Consider the following 18,870-nt stretch of genomic DNA (forward strand, 5'->3'; position numbering starts at 1 on the left):
GCTGCAGCCAATCGAGCCACCTTGCCGACCATTCCGGCAGATAGAAATGAACTTGTTGGGACCATTTCGGACGTCAACATCCGCTAATAAGTGGATCGTCGTGGCTACGGACTACGTTACCGGCTAAATCGAAACAAAAGCCCTACCCAGACACGACAGCGGTTGCGGACTAACTGGATAAATTTAAGTTCAAGGTGCGGTACGGTATGAACGTTCCTGCTATTTCTCAAAAAAGTCGCAGTTTCGCCCGTAAGGCGAAGCATGGATTGGGGCTAGCAAATTATAGACAGCTATACAAAGTAAGGATAGTCGTTTTATCGGTCGTATAAACTTGCAAACATCGCTACTACGAACTAATTAACAAGCATGGTGTCAGCGCACACCGGTAAACATGAACGCATCACACTCAATGAGCGCGGACACCCGCTGTTAAAACGCTGGGGAGAGGAAGCGCAGCAGCAGCAGCTAGCGAAGAGACCTTTGTGCTGTCAATCCCTTCAACGCAAACAGAGCGGCGGGAACGCAGCACGCACAGAAGTATGAGCCATCGAAGCGCCTAGACTAGAGCACTGCACGGGCCGAATTTTTCAGTCCGAGCCCGGCCCGGGCCCGTTTTTACGTTGAGCTGCCCGCCCGAGCCCGACCAAAAGTTTTATGGCGAGACCCGGGCCCGGCCCGGGCCCGGCCCGGGCCCGGAAATAATCTACGTTACCCGCCCGGCCCGGCCCGCCACCCCTTTACCTTAGGACCGAGCCCGGCCCGAGCCTGGTTCGAAATTGGCCAGAACCCGGCCCGAGACCGAAAAAGACCACCGAGCGGCATTAAAAAAATAAAATAAAGAAGTGAATGAAAGGAATTTATTCTTAAGGTATAAATACATGTCATATGCAATTATGAACACCATTTGAGCGGTCTGAACTCAAATACCAGCGCGCGAAGTAGTACGAATGACCCTGCCGAGCATTATCGCCAGCAGTTTCCAAAGGCGCGACCTTGATGCGGCCCAATCCACTTCTATCGCAGCGCCGCCACAGTTTTTTTTCCACGTCGGGCGCCTCACCGCAAAGCATGCGCCGCCCCAGCCGCTCGTCCCACTCTACCGTATTCTAGTACACTATAACCGAAGCGCAGCCACGACCGGTCATGGATGGAGCGCATGGATGGAGTAATTGGAGAAAGAAAGCTTCTCGTTCCCCCATGGTGCACCGTAATGCACTGCTGCTAGGCGGCCGGTTGAGAACATGCGTGCAATCATGGATGGACGCAGTACCGTATTTCAGCCACGTGACGAATTATCTTATCTTACCAGTCATCATTTTATCAATTCGCCTTTGAAGAATCAGCAAGTCGCGAACGCGCTTACACCGCGCTGAAAGCATTAATTACATTGATTTAGGTAAGGAACACAATGACATCCTTTGTTTTCAGGCGACTTCGGTCTTTCTCGACTTTTACATTCTGTTCAAACAGCGAAAAATACGACGGAAGAAGAACAGGGAAGTACACAGGAGTAGCACTGCTAGCTTCCAGCTGCGCCGGGGCAACAGGTTTTTCAGAGTCGAGATCGACGCGCGAGGATAACTCGCTGCACGTTACATGCACACCACCAGAAAGTCCGAGCCCGGTCCCGCGTCGAAAAGCACATGCCGTGCCCGAGCCCGGCCCGAGCCCGTGAAAAAACTGACCTACCCGGCCCGGCCCGTGGCCCGTCCGGGCCACGGGCCACGGGAAATGACGGCCATGGGAGCGGCCCGACCGCCATGGGAGCCAATGACCGCCATGAGAGCCAATGACAGCCATGGGAGCGGCCATGGGAAATGACCGCCATGGGAGCGGCCCAGACATCACTTTTTTACATGTCAGACAGCCATGTTTTACCTGTCAGACGGCTAGCCGCAGCAGAGGAACTGCATTGGACTATGCAGGGACAGCAACGATAAGGTCAGGATTTCTTGAAATCCTGATACTCAAGGCGCTCGACGAGGCGAGGGCACGAACGTACAACCACCCGAAGGTGGGACCAACACAGAATAATCTGCGGGACCACAGAAGCAACCTGTGAAAAACCTGTGAACCACGTGACAGTATCACGACGTATCGAGGACCACCTTTTCAGGCTAGAGCAGTTCGAAACTATTGAGCTACGAATAACCCCAAGGGCGGGATTTGCGAGGCCTCCCCCAGACGCCTACCCCAGAAAGAAAGCCGGGCGCCAGGCCAGGGTCACGTCTGTACCCGTTTTATAACCGTTTGGGTCTCCGGCGGTGGGTTTCGAACGAACCACCTCCCGCAGCCGAGGTGGACGCCCTAACCACTAGACGTTTTCATGCGGGCGCTTCCGACGGTCTGGCGTGGAGAGTATGTGTCAGGGTTGCCTGTTCGGTCTGGACTGTGGGCTTGCCTTGCGCTTGCATTGCGGAGTGGTAGCTTTCTTTCCATGTTTCCGTTTATTTTTGTCACGAATGACTTACGCTCGTAAATAATGTCATATATACTCATCAAAAGGCTACAGGCCAGCACTGCAGTTTATGGGTGCACAAACAACCAGCGGAAAATAACGATTTTGGGGACTAAGTGTGTCCACAACACAGCACTCCGCGAGACTCCTGCCGATGTGGTATGTTCACGCTTCATCGGTTTCCTGCATCACCTGAGTACTTGGCATTTCAGTCTAATGTGAACCAATGCACACATCAGTAAAATAATGCATTTTGGTAAACCCTTTTCGGCATATTTCCCAATAGGTTGCGAGAATTGTCAGCTCTTCGATGCAATATTTTCTCGTATGTAGTGGCAGAGGCCACATTTGTTATTCTTTCAAACGCGACTTCATTCCAGTGCCTAATACGGGGGTCACACGGCGCACTTTTGATCGAGATCGAGCCCGATCTGGATCGAATTTCCGGGCGCGATTGGCTTCTTTGCTCAGTCTGCGGAAGGGAGCTAAATGTGGTCGAACATTCCGATCCAGATTGGGCTCGATCGCGATCAAAAATGGCCGGGTGACACCGGTATGAGACAAATTGAAGCATTCTGCAAGAGAACTATAGTCGGTAAATACACTTCGCAACGATCTGGAAAAATCGTGCCCTATGGAACATGTATGCAGCCCCTGTGTCCGCGAAAACATTGTCTCTGCGTTCACACGCGCCCTGTGCGGCCCTGCACATAAAGGTAATTTCGAAATCTAGCACCTGGGCTGTATCATGCCTGGGGTGTATCAGTTCGCCGCAGATACCGCGCAGCTCGAGCGCTACGCTTCTGCTTTGACATTTGGTTATAAGCACCCTGCGCTGCACCAGATTCAATAAATTTTGCATGACTCAGCTGTTGAGTTGCGTCGGAAGCGTATGGAGTAACCACCGCATATCTACCAACCGCTGACACGCGTCGGCTGGCCGCCAGCGCTTGGTTCTAAGTATTGCCGGACAGCTACGTACGCGCCTGTTTTCGCTAAATGAGGTAACATTCAACCGCGAAACTTAATGGTGATCAGATTCAATCGACGACTACAGACACATGGGCCCAGCAATAACAATGAAAAAAATATATATTACATTCGAGAGCAGCAAAGAGCGGGGTAAGAAATACAGCTCCACTAACGTGAAACCTGGGAAAGTGCGAAGCAGTGATGCGCCGGTGCTGGAGTAGCGCTACAGCCCGGACGTGATCACGCGCGACGGACGCCCACAGCCCGGGCCCCTAAAGTGCTTCGCACTTAAACGCGCCACGGATGCCAATGTCGACAGCCCGGGCCTCTAAAGTGTTTCGCACTTAAAATACCGCTGATTAGCACGCCAGGTCTCGACGAAGCAGACGCGGATGCGGCCGCTACCGACGACGAAACGCCACATACGTCGTACACTGGCTGGGCTTTCTATTGCCATTGCAGTTCACACTGAGCGCACACGCGAGCACGTGAAGCATGTAACAAGTCAAGTAGCACAAGACAAGCGAAGCGGAAGAAAACAATCGAAATAATTCTCGGCGAAGCTCACACAGCCGAAGTGCGGCCAGCCTGCTCTCGCAAGGCCCACAGTCCAAAATGGCGGCATAGCATGTTCTGACGCTAGACGTCGCCCGTGTCGGGCAATGGCGCTACTCAAACGTCGGTTTGTGAAAAGTTCTATACGAAGTTGCTGCGGGAGTACAACGCCCCCCCCCCCCCCCCCCCTCACAGAACCTACCGCGCGACCGAAGACGGCGCGCTTGCTTCGTGCTTTCTCCATTGCGCCCGCGAGATTGAGCCGCGATCGTCGGCTGCCCTTGCACGCTTTCACTCGCACATGCAGCATATGGCGCGCGGCGACGGTGTTATCGCCCTTGGACTTTACACGGAACATCACGGCCACGGCAAAAATGCGCCTGGAGTGTCTACATAATTACTATCGTAACTAAATATATACAGCGAAAATTTGTCAAGCGGGCAACTGACCCAGGGCGTGCCGACGCAAAACCGCATTAAAGCACCGTAGCGTTTAGGCGACACGAGGGAAGCGGCCGCACCTCAAATCAACACTTCTGTGCCCGCCACAGTAGCATTGCGGTCGGCTATGGCGTTTGCTTGAGGTCGCCGGTTCGACCACTGCAGCCACATTTCGACGGGGGTAAAATACAAAAGCGTTCGTGCACTTAGATTTAGGTGCACGTTAAAGAACACCAGGGTTAGAAATTAGTCCTAAATCCGCCATTATGGCGTGCCTCATTACCCTATTGTGGTTTTGGCACGTACAGCCTCATAATTCAATTAAGGTTTAGCACTTCTGTCACGATGCTGTGTGCCCTGTGAGGCAATGAGAATGCTAAGGTTATCGGATGTTATGAATAATGGCGCACAACAACGCCTCAAGCAAACACGTCACGCTGTGTGTTCTCTGTGTTACGCAAACAGCAACGATGCACGCAAGGTAACGTTTAGCATGAACTGACCACTCTAGTATTGTACTAAACGCTGAAGAAATTAAATGTTCGCCGTCAACATCACCTCTAGTTATCGCTCATTAAAGTCAATCAAAGCAAACAGCACAGAAAGCTTTGCTTACATCGATTCCCAGGGTGCGTATAGGATCGGCATGATTTTTTCGTCTTGTCGTAAACACGTAAACGTAGCCTGCTATATAAGCTTACAACAAAAGGTGCAACTGAATACCGATCTCAAAACTTATCTTTTTAGGAAGTCAAGTTCGCTTTGCAACACAGAATTCATAGCGTGCTGACACATTTGTCTCGATGGCGTATGCCATCATTTCTTTTATCGCAAAGCGAACATGAATTTTTACAAGGATATGTTTGAAATCGGTATATACTTCAGTGGCACCTGTTTTATGCTTAGCAATTCACGTGCAAATGATTATCGGCAAGGTGAAAAAAAGCTGGAAACTATAAGCGTAGAAGTTGGCGCTTATTTTGTGGTGCACATTTTGTGTGTCTTCCCGTCCTCGTCTTTTTGGTGTCGTTGCGTCTCTTACAGATACCATCGCTGCATTTTAACATATTGTGCGTGCGAGCCTCAGAAAAACACAACGTAGCTTACAATAAGCGCATAAACAAAAGCGCGATTACGTTTTCTTATGCGCAAGCAACCTTCTCACGGAGTTTATAAGCATTCTGCTCTACCGCCGTCTTGTTTGGACAGCACAATAGTCTGCATTGTTTTGGCTTCGGTGGTGTCTTCGCGAAGCAGTTTCTTTTCCCGGCTTCAATTGGAACGAGGAACGAGACGTCGGGTATAGGAACGCAGCCTCTGAATACATCCGCATGAACCACCAAAATGCGTTACAACTAATCCTTCGCTGGTGTCTAGGACGACAAGCGATTGTATCACCGTGAGCTCACCTTGGCGGGCACTGGGGGCTTGAAGCGCAGCTCTCCCACGGGTGGCTCCGCGTACGGGATGCCTCGGTACTCCTCGATGGTTGTTCCCAGCACCTCGAGCTTCCGTCCGCCCACGGGACCCAGCTTGGTGGGACGCTCCACGTCGTACGCCATGGAGGAGAAGAGCGTCCTCAGGATGAGGCCGAGCACGACGGGCCCGTTCATGGCTCCTGTTATACGAATGCAGCAGAATACAGGGGACACTACGACTTTCGAGCGACACTAAAGACAAAAATAGCAGCTTCGCCCGAAATTGATTGCGATAGCAAATTATTAGACAGCTATACGAAGTAAGGTTAGTATAGCTTATCGGCCGTATAAATTGCAGTAAAACATTCGCTTACTAAGTAGATTAACAATCATGGGGTCAAAACATGAACGGATCGCACTCGATGAGCCCGGACACTCGCTATCAGAGCTCTGATGATGCGGAGGTGATGAAGAGCGGCAGCAGGGGCGGAGTGAACGCTTTGTGCTGTCTCGAGCTTCAACGCGCCTCCGAAACTGAGTTTAGGCGAGCTCTAACACTATGCGCACGAGAACACAGCTCACACGAAGCCACAAGTCACACTTAGTCTTTGTATTTGCGGCAGATAACTTCCGAGATAGGGCACACGGGAAATATATAACTGTTAGCGAAGCGTCCATACGTTCAAACGGCTGCTCATTGGCGGCGGTTCATGGGGCTTAGCGCTATCTGTGTGACGAGGGAACACTTGCGGTGGAACAAATATTAATGTGACGCCACCAGGGGCGTAGCCAGAAATTCTTTTCGGGGGGGGGGGGGGGGGTTCATCGGCCCGACCGGGGGGGGGGGGGGGGGGGGCAAGCGTCTGCTTTCCTCTACGTGACGTGATCGATAATAAATATCGGTAGTTTAAGCAGACTCTGTAAATGTATATCAAAGACATGGGACACCCCCCCCCCCCTCGCGTGTGTATGTGCTTGTGAAGAAATTAAGCAAAAAGTAATGTAAGCTCAGTAAAATACAGTAAGTACGACAGGTACAGTGGGCGTTTGGAGCAACCGTCTCTCATCGCGCCACTGAATGGACCAGTCTTCGAAAACGCATCATTGAGACGACCCGCCCGATCGGAGAAGACATCATTAATTGTTAATCTCCGTTAAGCGTAGATGGCGTCGTCCTCGTCGGGGCGAAGTGCGTTTCACAGGTCAAGGACGGCTATACATGTGAATATGCACGTGTTACCAGGCTATAGACGTTTTCACGAGGGCGCTTCCGATAGTCTGGCGTGGAGAGTATGTGTCAGTGTTGCCCGTTCGGCCTGGACTGTGAGCTTGCATTGCGGAGTGGTAGCTTTCCTTCGATGTTTCCGTTTATTTTTGTCACGAATGACTTACGCTCGTAAATAATGGCATATATACTCATCAAAAGGCTACAGGCCAGCACTGTGCAGTTTATGGGTGCACAAACAACCAGCGGAAAATAACGATTTTGGGGACTAAGTGTGTCCACAACACAGCACTCCGCGAGACCACTGCCGCGATGTGGTATGTTCACGCTTCGCCGGTTTCCTGCATCACCTGAGGACTTGGCATTTCAGTCTAATGTGAACCAATGCACACATCAGTAAAATAACGCATTTTGGTAAACTCTTTTCGGCACATTTCCCAATAGGTTGCGAGAATTGTCAGCTCTTCGATGCAATATCTTCTCGTATGCAGTGGCAGAGGCTACATTTGTTATTCTTTCAAACACGACTTCATTCCAGTGCCTAATGCGGGGGTCACACGGCGCACTTTTGATCGTGATCGAGCCCGATATGGGCCAAATTTCTTCGTCGCGAGTGGCTTCTTTGCTCAATCTGCGAAAGGGAGCCAATCGCGGTCGAACATTCCGATCCAGATCGCTCTCAATCGCTATCAAAAGTGGCCGTGTGACACCGGTATAAGACAAATTGGAGCACTCTGCGAGAGAACTAGTCGGCAAATACACTTCGCAACGATCTGGAAAAATTGTGTCCTATGGAAGATGTATGCAGACCCTGTGTCCACCAAAACATGGCCTCTGCGTTAACACGCACCCTGCGCGGCCTTACCCATAAAGGTAATTAACTTCAACAGTGTTGTGCTGCATCGAGCTCACCCATCTTTGAGCGTTGTATATGTGCTTGGGCAGCAAGAGTATGCAAAAACGAACGTGTCAACCTCATCAGCGCGGCCTAGCGCCACTGCTAGAGTTCGGGAACCGTAATGCGCTAACTGTGTGTGGCGCAGAAACGCGCTAAATGAGCCCGCGCAAGTAAGAACGTAAAAAACGGTATTCGCATGGGTACGCGGACAATAGCATCATGCTTGCAAGAATAACAGTAACGAAAAAAAAATTATTCGCGCAGTCGATCAAGTGAACTACTTACGTGCGTGCAGTGACCGCTTCGCTGACCACTAAGCGCTTTTCACTCACGGTCAGTAGCGGTTTACAGTCATATGCATATGTATTTATTCGACAATTGTTAAAACTCGACATTACTTTGAACATAGCACAGTGAGACGGTGCAAGGGAAACAAGGGAAAGAGCAGATATGGCCCTAACGCTGCAACATTATTGGCTTATTTCGCTTCAGAGATAGCGCACACGAAGAATTCTTGCCGTACGCGATATCTTCAATACAAACTTCGCGCACGATCTACGTTAAGGTACACCGTGAGCGAAGCTTGTTCCAAATTCAGACATTCGAAAGAAAAGCCATTCCAGCTAGGTAAACAAACGTAAAAATTAGGTAAACAAATATATCTTTATAACAAGTCCTGTTATAATCCCTATTGGGATTGACAGTATGTATAAATAAATAAATACTAAAAATAAAAATCTAGCACCTGGGCTGTATCAGTTGCGCTGGCATCTGTGATCACTGTCGCGCGTCGGTTCGCTGCAGGTACCGCGCTGCTCGATCGCCGAGCTTATGCTTTGACATTTGGTTATAAGCACCCTGCACCGCACCAGATCCAATAAATTTTGCATGATTGAGCTGTTCAGTTGCGTCGGAAGTGTATGGAGTAACCACCGCATATCTACCAACCAGTGACACGCTTCGTCGGGCCGCCGGCGCCTGGTTCTAAGCATTGCCCGACAGCTACGTACGCGCCTGCTTTCGCTAAATGAGGCAACCCTCAACCGCGAAACGTAATGGTGATCAGATTCAATCAACGATACGGTCACATGTGCCCAGCAATAACAATGAAATATACCGCTGATTAGCACGCCAGGTCTCGACGAAGCAGAGGTGGCTGCCGCCGCTACCGACAACGAAACACCACATCCACTGGCTGGGCTTGCTGTTGCCATGGCACACTACACTGAGCGCTCATGCGAACACGTGAAACATGTAACAAGTCAAGCGGCACAAAACAAGCGAAGCGGAAGAAAACAATCGAAATAATGCGCGGCGAAGATCACACAACCGATATGCGGCCGGCCTGCTCTCGCAAGGCGCACAGTCCAAAATGGCGGCATAACATGTTCTGACGGTAGACGTCGCCCGTGTCGGCCAATGGCGCTGCTCCAACGTCGGTTTGTGAAAAGGTCTATACCTACTCCCATAGCAATAACTTGATCGCTGCGTCTTTGCGCTAGAAAACTTAAATACGCGCAAAAACGAGTAATGCTTTTTTTTATGAAGCTTTCGTCGCCTTGCATTTCCTGCGGCAAGTGCATGGGCCGCTGTGTCTTCCGCTGTGTGCGAGCGTGCAGCCGTCATTTGCCTTTACGTCAACAGATTCAGAATTGTACAGAATATTTCACCGCACTGCATAGTTATGGCATGTGTACGCATTTTAAGTAGTGCGTGCGAGTCATTTCTGCTTCACTTAGGCCGGTGCAAACAGGAAGCGGCCTTGTACCTCACAGAATCTCGATTGATTGGTGTACTAGTGATGCAGGAATTAACTCCGGTCTTGTTCAGTGCATAGTTCACATAATCAATTTCTCAGGACGCGTGAACTCCGACGAGAACTGTCAGAGCCTGCAACAAGAGTTTACTTACGCTGCACTGCGCACAGCAGTAATCCATGCTTGTCGGCTGTCTGTTTCGTGCATTCTGCTGCGAGTCGGTGGAATTTCACTGCTGGCATCAACCCTTTCGTGTGTACATTGCTGGTTTGGGATTCCACAACAGAACAGCAACTACCAGCCTTTCGTAATTGCTGGTTTGGGATTCAGCAACACAACAGTAACTACCAGCCTTCCGTAGGGGCGCAATCGCAAACGAGAGACGTTTTGCGCTGCAGACTATGGCTACGTTCACACTTGGGAAGCGGCAAGCGGGTGGAGAGGCCAAAGCGGCCGGAAAGGCCAAAGCGGCTGGAAAATCTTTTCCGCGCATGTCCAAGTTCACATTTGTTTTGCTGCCACCGCGGCCGCCGCTGCCGCTTTCGTCCACATCCATCTAGTCTGCGTACGTTTGTCGGCGTGGTGGCGCTCATTATCGCATTATTTCGAGCGGTATGTTCATTCACTGACCCACCCGTCATCAAAAGTGATCATCTTGCGCAATTTAGTTCGACCTTCGATAAGTTCCTCGTTGGCGTTCCGTAATTCTCCTCACACGGGCGCGGTAGCGCTGTGTCACAGGTTGCTGCCTAGGCGTGATTATATTTCTTTAATAGCTTTTATTTACAAGTTGTAATAACATTTCATCATTTCGTATTATTTTCGGCGCCTCCAGGACACGAAAGCGGCAACGGGAACACCAAAGCTAAAACCCGGGCTGGCCCTTGTGTTGAGGCTCGCCGAAGCCTGCGCGTCCTACGTGAGACCTACGCTCCCAATCTATCGTCGCGACGAGAAAAGCACCCCGCGACTTCTGCAACATACCGCGCACGTGCGAGGAGAATTATGGAGCGCCAACGGGGAATCTGCCTAACTATTGTCTGTCATGGAAGTGGAAGAAGAAATGGCTTTTATACTTCTACCTACTTGTTTTCTAGAAATGGACAATGAATAAACGGAAGACAAGAAAACCTCGGAAACGGCAATGGTGGGTTCGCCTGGCTTTGCTAAAGTGTAAGAAGTTGGGTCACGCCAAGGCTTCGTTGCCGCACCTCCTGTCGCGCGACGTTGAATTCTATCGCGACTATTGCTGACATTACGTTTTAGAACTTCTCTTGTCGTAGAGCAAGGGGTGGTTCTTGATCGCGTCGATCAGCATTGCAGCCTACACTTTTGGTGCCATGTTCAATGTTACGACCGGAAGTTTACATGCTAGTGTAGCTTCCGGTCGAGCAGAACGACTTTCCGCCACGTTTCCGCATGGCGAAAAAATCGGTCTGAGACCAATTTGGCTCGCCGCCTGTTTTTCTGCCTGTTTTGCCGCCTAGGCGGGCGGATTTTTGCGCAAGATTTTGCCGCTTCCGCCAGCTTCGAGACCAAGTTCCTACGCGAACGCGGCCTAACCGGCACCTGAAGGGAAGCGGCGGAAATGTATACCGGAAATTTCGACCACCTGGGGACTTTAACGTGCACCTAAATCTAAGTAAACAGGCCTCGAGCATTTTCGCCTTCATCTAAAATGCGGCTGCCGCATTTGTTGCTTCATTTGTTGCTTCATTTGTTGCTTCATTTGTTACGCATTTGTTGCGCATTTGTTGTTTCAGAATGCGGCCGCCACATTCGCGCCCAAAACCTCACAGAGTGTCAAGGCCTTGACAAACACCGTGACAGTTTTTTTCCATATGCAGACATGATTCGCTGTAAATGACCAACCCAAACGGAAGCGCCCAGGAATGAAAGTGTGAAAGTAGCACCGGTTTCTTGAAATATGTCAGCGCGAAGCGACGAGAGCAAAGGGTGGGTTAGTGGGGGGGGAGGGGGTGCCAAACACTTCGGGGGGGGGGGGGGTAGAACCCCCCCAACCCCCCCCCCCCCCCCTTGGCTACGCCACTGGACGCCACACCCTTTCAACACGTAAGTGACGTCATTTTTGTTCTCAGAGGCGCGAAATTTGTTGTGGTGACCTGCCATTAGAGCTGCAGTTTGGAATGCTACGCAGTTCGAATCGATGGGCGTTTCGAGCATTTAGTGCGGAAAGCAATGCCGCACGAACGTCAGCTGTAAGGGTGCAGAAATTGCACGCATGCACAGAACACGGTTTCTTTGCAGGCCGAAGAAAGTTTTGAATGTTGAGTGCTGGTGAAGGTATATATGTAAACTGGTCGCGTAGCTTCCATAGAAGTCCACATGTCAAGAAAATGGCGGCTCGTTGCAACCGTCGCCATCACCGTATCGGGGGGGGGGGGGGGGGGGGCAATTACTGCCGTCACAAGCGGAAATGACAGTGACGTCAAGATCTTATGCTGCTTGGCGTGAATGTTTGAATTTCTTCAGCGTCCGGCATTTAGACCGCTACGGCCGCAGCTATTTTTCTTTTGAGGCTGAGGAGGCGAGCTTGCGACTTGACTCGCCTCAGCTGAAACGTCAGCGTTTCAAAAAACTATAGGAGTGGCGTATGTCTTAATGTAATCATAATTAGGCTGTTATTGACGGCAATTGCTCCAGTAGGTTCCTTATGAAGGTGAGCAAATAGGATGGAAATAAATGACAGTGCCAAAGAGGTTTCAAAAGCAACTTCACTTTTATTCGTCTAGAATATTGCAACCAATATAATTGACCAAACAAAAACTGTTTCAGTGGACGAAAAGTACTATAGTCAGCACACAGTCATAATGTATAGCAACATATGCGAAACCTTTGCACAGAATCATTCGTGATTCCGTGCGACACCATGTACTCATATCGAACAGTTATCAGACAAGGCAACATTGCGCCACATTATCATTTAGAAAACATTTGACTTACTAATGTTGCTTCCCGTCGGAGCCTGTGTTACGGAGAGTGAGCGAACATTGCGCGACGTTTCTTCGCAGAGCGTTCCGCATTTATCGTCACGACGAGACACAGCGCGTCGGCTGCCGCAGCCCCCGTGATCTTGCACGATAACAAAAAACCTGCACTCACACCTTTCGCCATTGAATGCCGTGCGCTAGGCCGCGCAAAACTTGAAGTGAAGCGCGCGCCACACTGTGAACAAACACGCAAGGAAACTAAAAAAAGAAAAAGACTTCTGAAACCGCCGCATTCAAGTAAGCAATGCCTTCCGCACGACATAATTGCTGGTTTGCACAGTCTTTCAAGTCTTGCGCCGGAATCACTGGTTGCGAAATAGAAACAAAATTGCGAAATAGAAACAAAATTAACAGTTGTTGTTTTAGTACAGCAAAAAAATATTTGAAACGAAATATTTACTCGTATGACAGTATTCTGATTAAAAATTTTCGAACATTTTTTTTTTTCACATAGGTTTCCTAGTTTCAGTTTCCGGCCAAGCTGCGCCCCGGCAAGTGTGGAGGCGCAGCTTGGCAGTGACGTCACCGGGGAAATAAAGCTCGGAGCCGCCGCGACGGCGGCAGAACTGTCGTTGACTCTGTGATAGAGTGTACTAGAATACGGTCGAATGGGACGAGCGGCTGGGGCGGCGCATGCTTTGCAGTGAGGCGCCCGACGTGGAAAAATACTGTGGCGGCGCTGCGGTCGAAGTGGATTGGGCCGCATCAAGGTCGCGCCGTTGGAAACTGCTGGCGATACTGCTCGGCAGGGTAATTACAGTGGCTAGACTAGCCACTGTAGCAGGGTCATTCGTACTACTTCGCGCGCTGGTATTTGCATTCAGACCGCTCAAATGTGGTTCATAATTGCATATGACATGCATTTATGCCTTAAGAATAATTTCCTTTCTTTCTCTTCTATATTTAATTTTATTTTTTAATATCACTCGGTGACTGCGCGTGCATTGCGGCCGCAGTGTCGGCTTTCATTCTATTATGGTATTGTACGGTTCCCTTTGGAGAACAAATATTTGTCTCGTTCTTCAAGCAGCATGTATCTCTCGTGTGTATTGTTACCAGGGGCTGATCCAGGTTTTTTCTAAGGGAGGGGTCAGCTTCTGTCAATGATGATGATGATGATGATAGTAGCCTTCCATATTTACCGAAATTTACCGTTTTTCCTCACGATAAACCCGCGTTTTATACGGCTAAAGCGACACTTGTAGCCCTCCGTGGTGGCTCAGTTAGCTCAGGCGTTGAGCCCGAGATGGCGGGATCAAATCCCGGCCGCGGCGGCCGCATTTCGATGGAGGAGAAATGCAAAAACGCCCGTGTTCTTGCGTTGTAGTGCAGGTTAAAGAACCCCAGGTGGTCAAAATTAATCTGGAGCCTTCCACTACGGCGTGCCTCATAATCAGAACTGGTTTTGGCACGTAAAACCCCAGAAAGAGGAAGAAGACCAGTAGCGAAGCCAGGTATCGGTTTCTCCGAGCTTATAGGAAAAGGACGTTACCCAATACAGCCATGTGCTTGGCGGCTGCGCCTGATAATACAGGGTATTCAAAACTAAGCTTTATGGTTTTCTTAAAGTTAGGCACTGGGAGGCACGCGAAGACCACCTGTGCAAATAAGTTATGTGGCTAGGGGGGCACAAAGTGAGATGATAATTATCGCTGTGAGCAGCCCAATTAACTAAAATTGAACAATTATTTTTTGTTGACTGCAGTAAGTGGGTATGTTTGTATTGAAAACTTAGAGACAGTCGAGTTTCTACACAGTATCAGTCGGAAGAATTATTCTAGCGTGTCCGTGCTCCGAGATATCAGACTCCAAATTTCAATTGTCGTACTGCGCAGAATAATCGAGAATAAAGACGCGACAATTCTCATGAATTCCCGTGAATGATCATGAAGCTCAGTGACCACTTCTGTGGTGGGATGGCGGTGCCATCTTCTCTCTTGAGTCGTGTTGGTGTGTTGACTAGAGGAACGTTGTTGAATACGGGCGTAACGCTCCGCTCCAACGCAGCAACCACTACGCTGGTTGTTTACGATATGTGAATCACCGCGTATCAAGACTCACGACGCCACCTACAAGAATAACGATGTGGCGTAGTAGGCTAGAGCGCGAGCCAGCGTCTTCATGTTTTGTTTCCCACGCGACGTCATCCTTTTAAACAAGGCGCGCATCTGCTCCCGTTTCTCTAACCACGAGACGCCATCCTAGGCCCGCGCGCTGGCGTTGGCCGTTGACGTCACGCTCCCCCACTTCGCAGCCGCGGCTCGAAGCTTCGCCTCGCTCCGCGAGAACGCCCACTCAGATAAACGGATCTGGCGGGCTTGAGCCTCCTATGCTTAATGTACGACAATAAAACTGCGAAGTTACAATGAAAAACTTGTAGCGTACGAACGGTACTGCGCTCGTACTAGATATTGTCAACGTGTAACTGTAATCACAATGAGTGCTACAGTTAAAAAAAGTTGCCTATGCGTAGTTCTTAGTTTAGCTGTTAGTTGTTATTATTGCGATAGCAATTATATGGAGACTTCAACGGGATTTTTGCCGTCGGCGTCGCCGTCGCCGTCGCCGTCAGGTTCCGTATAGATTCCAAGGGCGATAAAATCGTCGCCGCGCGCCGTACGAGTAAAAGCGCGCGGGGGACAGCGCGCTATCACGGAGAGCCAACGCACGGCGGAAAGCAAACGCGATTGTCGCCCAAAAGGCCGTGGGGGTATGGGGGGGGAGCGAGACGGAGCGACGCTGTGCTGCGGCACCAGATGCTTATCTTGCAACCCAGCGCAAGGAGAACTGGCAACGCAATCTCCCACGCGAAAGCAAAAAAAAAAAAAAAGCGGGGAGGCAGCGCGGGAGGGACGGGGGGAGCAGCTTCTACTCTGCCAACAAAAACGCTTGCACTGGCTGTGGTGCCGTCGCCCGCACCGTCTCTTTATCTCCACCACGGCCGGGCTCGCCTGGCGCGCGCACTCGAGCCCAGCCGTGTCTCCACACGGCTCTGACCTTTATCCGCTGTCCATTCGCCGCTCAGTTTCCGTTGAAGCGATAGACCAAACGATTCTTCGCCCGCTGCAGCGGCCGCGCCAGCGTTTTGACAGTCGTTGTCTGCGGTCATTCAGTGTGATCTATTCATGTTTGCTTGTGCGCGATGACACCACGCTTGTCAATTCAGTTAGAAAGCGAATGTGTCCAAGTTTATGCGGCCGATAAAACTACTCTACTATCCCTACTCCGAATAGCTCTCTACCAATTTGCTATCGCAATTGATGCTTCGCCTTTCGGGCGAAACTGCGACATTTTATTTATATATGAACACTTCAGCAAGAGATCTCTTTCATTAAGCAGGTTGGTCGCGGAACCGATGACAGCCAATGAGGCAACCGTTGACACCCCAAGGGGAAACTAAGTTAATCAGGCGCGAGGGCGCTCGAGCGGACCTCGGCGTGTTTGGCAAAAGGGACGTCCCCTCGTTCATTCGACGCCACCGACGGGACAAGTAAGGCACAGCAGGCGCCAGGAGGTCCAAGGTGTTCATGACAAAAAAATGTCACAGTTTCGCCCTAAGGGCGAAGCAATGAATGCGATAGCAACACAGCAATGTCATACGAAGTAAGGTGAGCGGCTTTGGTAGCAACAACACGCAGAACTGTTGTCGACGCCATCGGCGTTTTGCCCGCGTTAGCTCAAAATGCGTGCGGCGTTGGTGACTGTTGCTGGAGCCTCTGATATAAATAGGCACTTGGTGCCACAGCTAAACGTCGCCTCCCTTCCCTCCCCCTCCCCCACGGCCTCTCGCGCGTCTGAAGAAGGCGCGTTTGCTCTACATATATGGTGATTGTAAAGGAGAAAAGAGACGCCTACTTCTGCAGCCCTTAAGCGAGCACGGCGCAGAACGCGCGTTTGTTCTCCGCCGCGCGTTCACTCCCCGTGAAAGACGCGCCCCTCGCGCCCTTTCACTCGCACATACAGCGTTCGGCGCGCGGCGACGATTTCATCTCCAAATGACGTCATACGGAACCTCACGGCGACGGCGACGCCGACGGCAGAAATCTGCTTTTGAGTGTCCATATAATTGCTATCGCAATAAAAGTTGTCGCAGTTTCACCTGAAAGGCGAAGCATCAATTGCGATAGCAAATTTGTAGAGAGCTATACGGAGTAAAGATAGAAGTTTTATCAGCTGTATAAATTTGGACATGCAGCAGCACCAGCAACGCGCAGAACTGTTGTCGACGCCGTCGGCGTTTTGCCCGCGTTCGCTCAACATGCGTGCGGCGTTGGTGACTGTTGCCGGAGCCTCTGATATAAATAGGCACTTGGTGCCGCAGCTAAACGTCACCTGCCTTCCCTCCCCCTCCCCCCCCCCTCCCCCAGGCCTTTCGCGCGTCGGAAGAAGGCTCGTTTGCTCTACATATATGGTGATTGTAAAGGAGGAAAGAGACGCCTACTTCTGCAGCCCTTAAGGGAGCAAGGCGCAGAACGCGCGTTTGTTCTCCGCCGTGGGTTCACTCCCCGTGAAAGCGCGCGTCCCTCGCGCCCTTTCACACGCACATACAGCGTTCGGCGCGGCGACGATTTCATCTCCATTGACGTCATACGGAACCTCACGGCGACGGCGACGACGACGACGGCGACGCCGACGGCAGAAATCTGCTTTGGAGTTTGGAGTGTCCATATAATTGCTATCGCAATAAAAATAACTACGGCAACTTCGCGACGCCACACTCCTACGGAATGCAACTAAGCTTGTGAGCGAGCTAGCTTTACTTTTAAATGGCTGATACCACTGGTACTCGCGAAAAATACTTTTGAAGAATGCTGGTGGCCATATTTTTTTATTGCGATAGCAATTATATGGACACTCAAAAGCATATTTCTGCCGTCGGCGTCGCCGGCGCCGTCGCCGTGAGGTTCCGTATGACGTCAATGGAGATGAAATCATCGCCGCGCGCCGAACGCTGTATGTGCGAGTGAAAGGGCGCGAGGGGCGCGCGCTTTCACAGGGAGTGAACGCACGGCGGAGAACAAACACGCGTTCAGCGCCGTGCTCGCATAAGGGCTGCAGAAGTAGAAGTAAGGGCTGCATATGTAGAGCAAACGCGCCTTCTTCCGACGCGCGAGAGGCCGTGGGGGAGGGGGAGGGGAGGGAAGGGAGGCGACGTTTAGCTGCGGCACGAAGTGCCTATTTATATCAGGGGCTCCGGCAACAGTCACCAACGCCGCACGCATGTTGAGCGAACGCGGGCAAAACGCCGACGGCGTTGACAACAGTTCTGCGTGTTGCCGGTGCTGCTGCATGTCCAAGTTTATACAGCTGATAAACTTAATATCATTACTCCGTATATCTATCTACAAATTCGCTATCGCAATTGATGCTTCGCCTTTCAGGTGAAACTGCGACAACTTTTTTTTTTTTTTTGCGACAGGGCCATCCCCTTGTCAGCGAGGGGGCGATGCAGAAATTTGAGGGGGGGGGGGGGGGGGGTCAGGACATCCAGACATCTCCCCTGGATCCGCGCCTGATTGTTACGCATATAGTTTTCCATCAGTAGGTCTTGCGAAACGCAGACGGAGAAATATATGTAACATTCCTGCTTGCCGCTTCAAAAAAGTATACAGCATATCTGCCCCATCCGGCGCATTTTACTCAGATTTACGGGAAGCATTGTTATAGATAAAGAAAGAGTAAGCTGCAGCGCAACATTCCAATCAAGTTTCCACCTTCCTCGCGTAACAGAATGCGGAGTAATTGGTACGGGGTCATTTATTGCAGTAGGACCTCGAGCGCCGAAAACAGTTTTAGTTAGTGATTCTATATGCTGATCTTTGGCCGTAAAAGCCGTATTTTTTCCCTGTCGATACTTCAAAAAAAAAAAAAGGAAGGAAGGAAGGAAAACTGGCGCGGTAGCATAATTAGTGGCTATATAGTGGATATACGGCGTTGGGCTGCTAAACTGCATGGAACTCGCGGATTCAATCCAGGTCGCGGAATTCGACGGGAGCGAAATAGAAAAACACTTGTGTACTTCTATGTAGGTGCGCGTTAAAGAAGCCCAGGTGGGTGAAAACTAAACCTCATAATCATATCGTTGTTTTGCCACGTAGACCCAAGAATTTATTTAAATTAAAAAAGAGAGAGAAA

The 18,870-nt window shown here is 50.5% G+C and overlaps 1 protein-coding gene across 2 annotated transcripts in view; it reads right to left on the reverse strand.

The window, feature by feature from the left end:
• LOC119465143 (cholinesterase 1-like) overlaps positions 1-18,870 on the reverse strand; it is an 84,499-nt gene that overhangs the window by 41,694 nt on the left and 23,935 nt on the right. The window contains exon 2 of one of the 2 annotated variants that reach the window (XM_037725943.2): positions 5,836-6,044. In XM_037725943.2, coding sequence (XP_037581871.1) covers positions 5,836-6,039 — 204 coding nt within the window. In that variant the 5' untranslated portion in view covers positions 6,040-6,044. Of the gene's footprint in view, positions 1-5,835; positions 6,070-18,870 lie in introns of those variants that run through there. The other variant, XM_037725944.2, reaches the window with a different exon arrangement.

This window comes from Dermacentor silvarum, chromosome 9 (genome assembly GCF_013339745.2).
Source record: "Dermacentor silvarum isolate Dsil-2018 chromosome 9, BIME_Dsil_1.4, whole genome shotgun sequence".
In the NCBI taxonomy this organism is placed as follows: Eukaryota; Metazoa; Arthropoda; class Arachnida; order Ixodida; family Ixodidae; genus Dermacentor; species Dermacentor silvarum.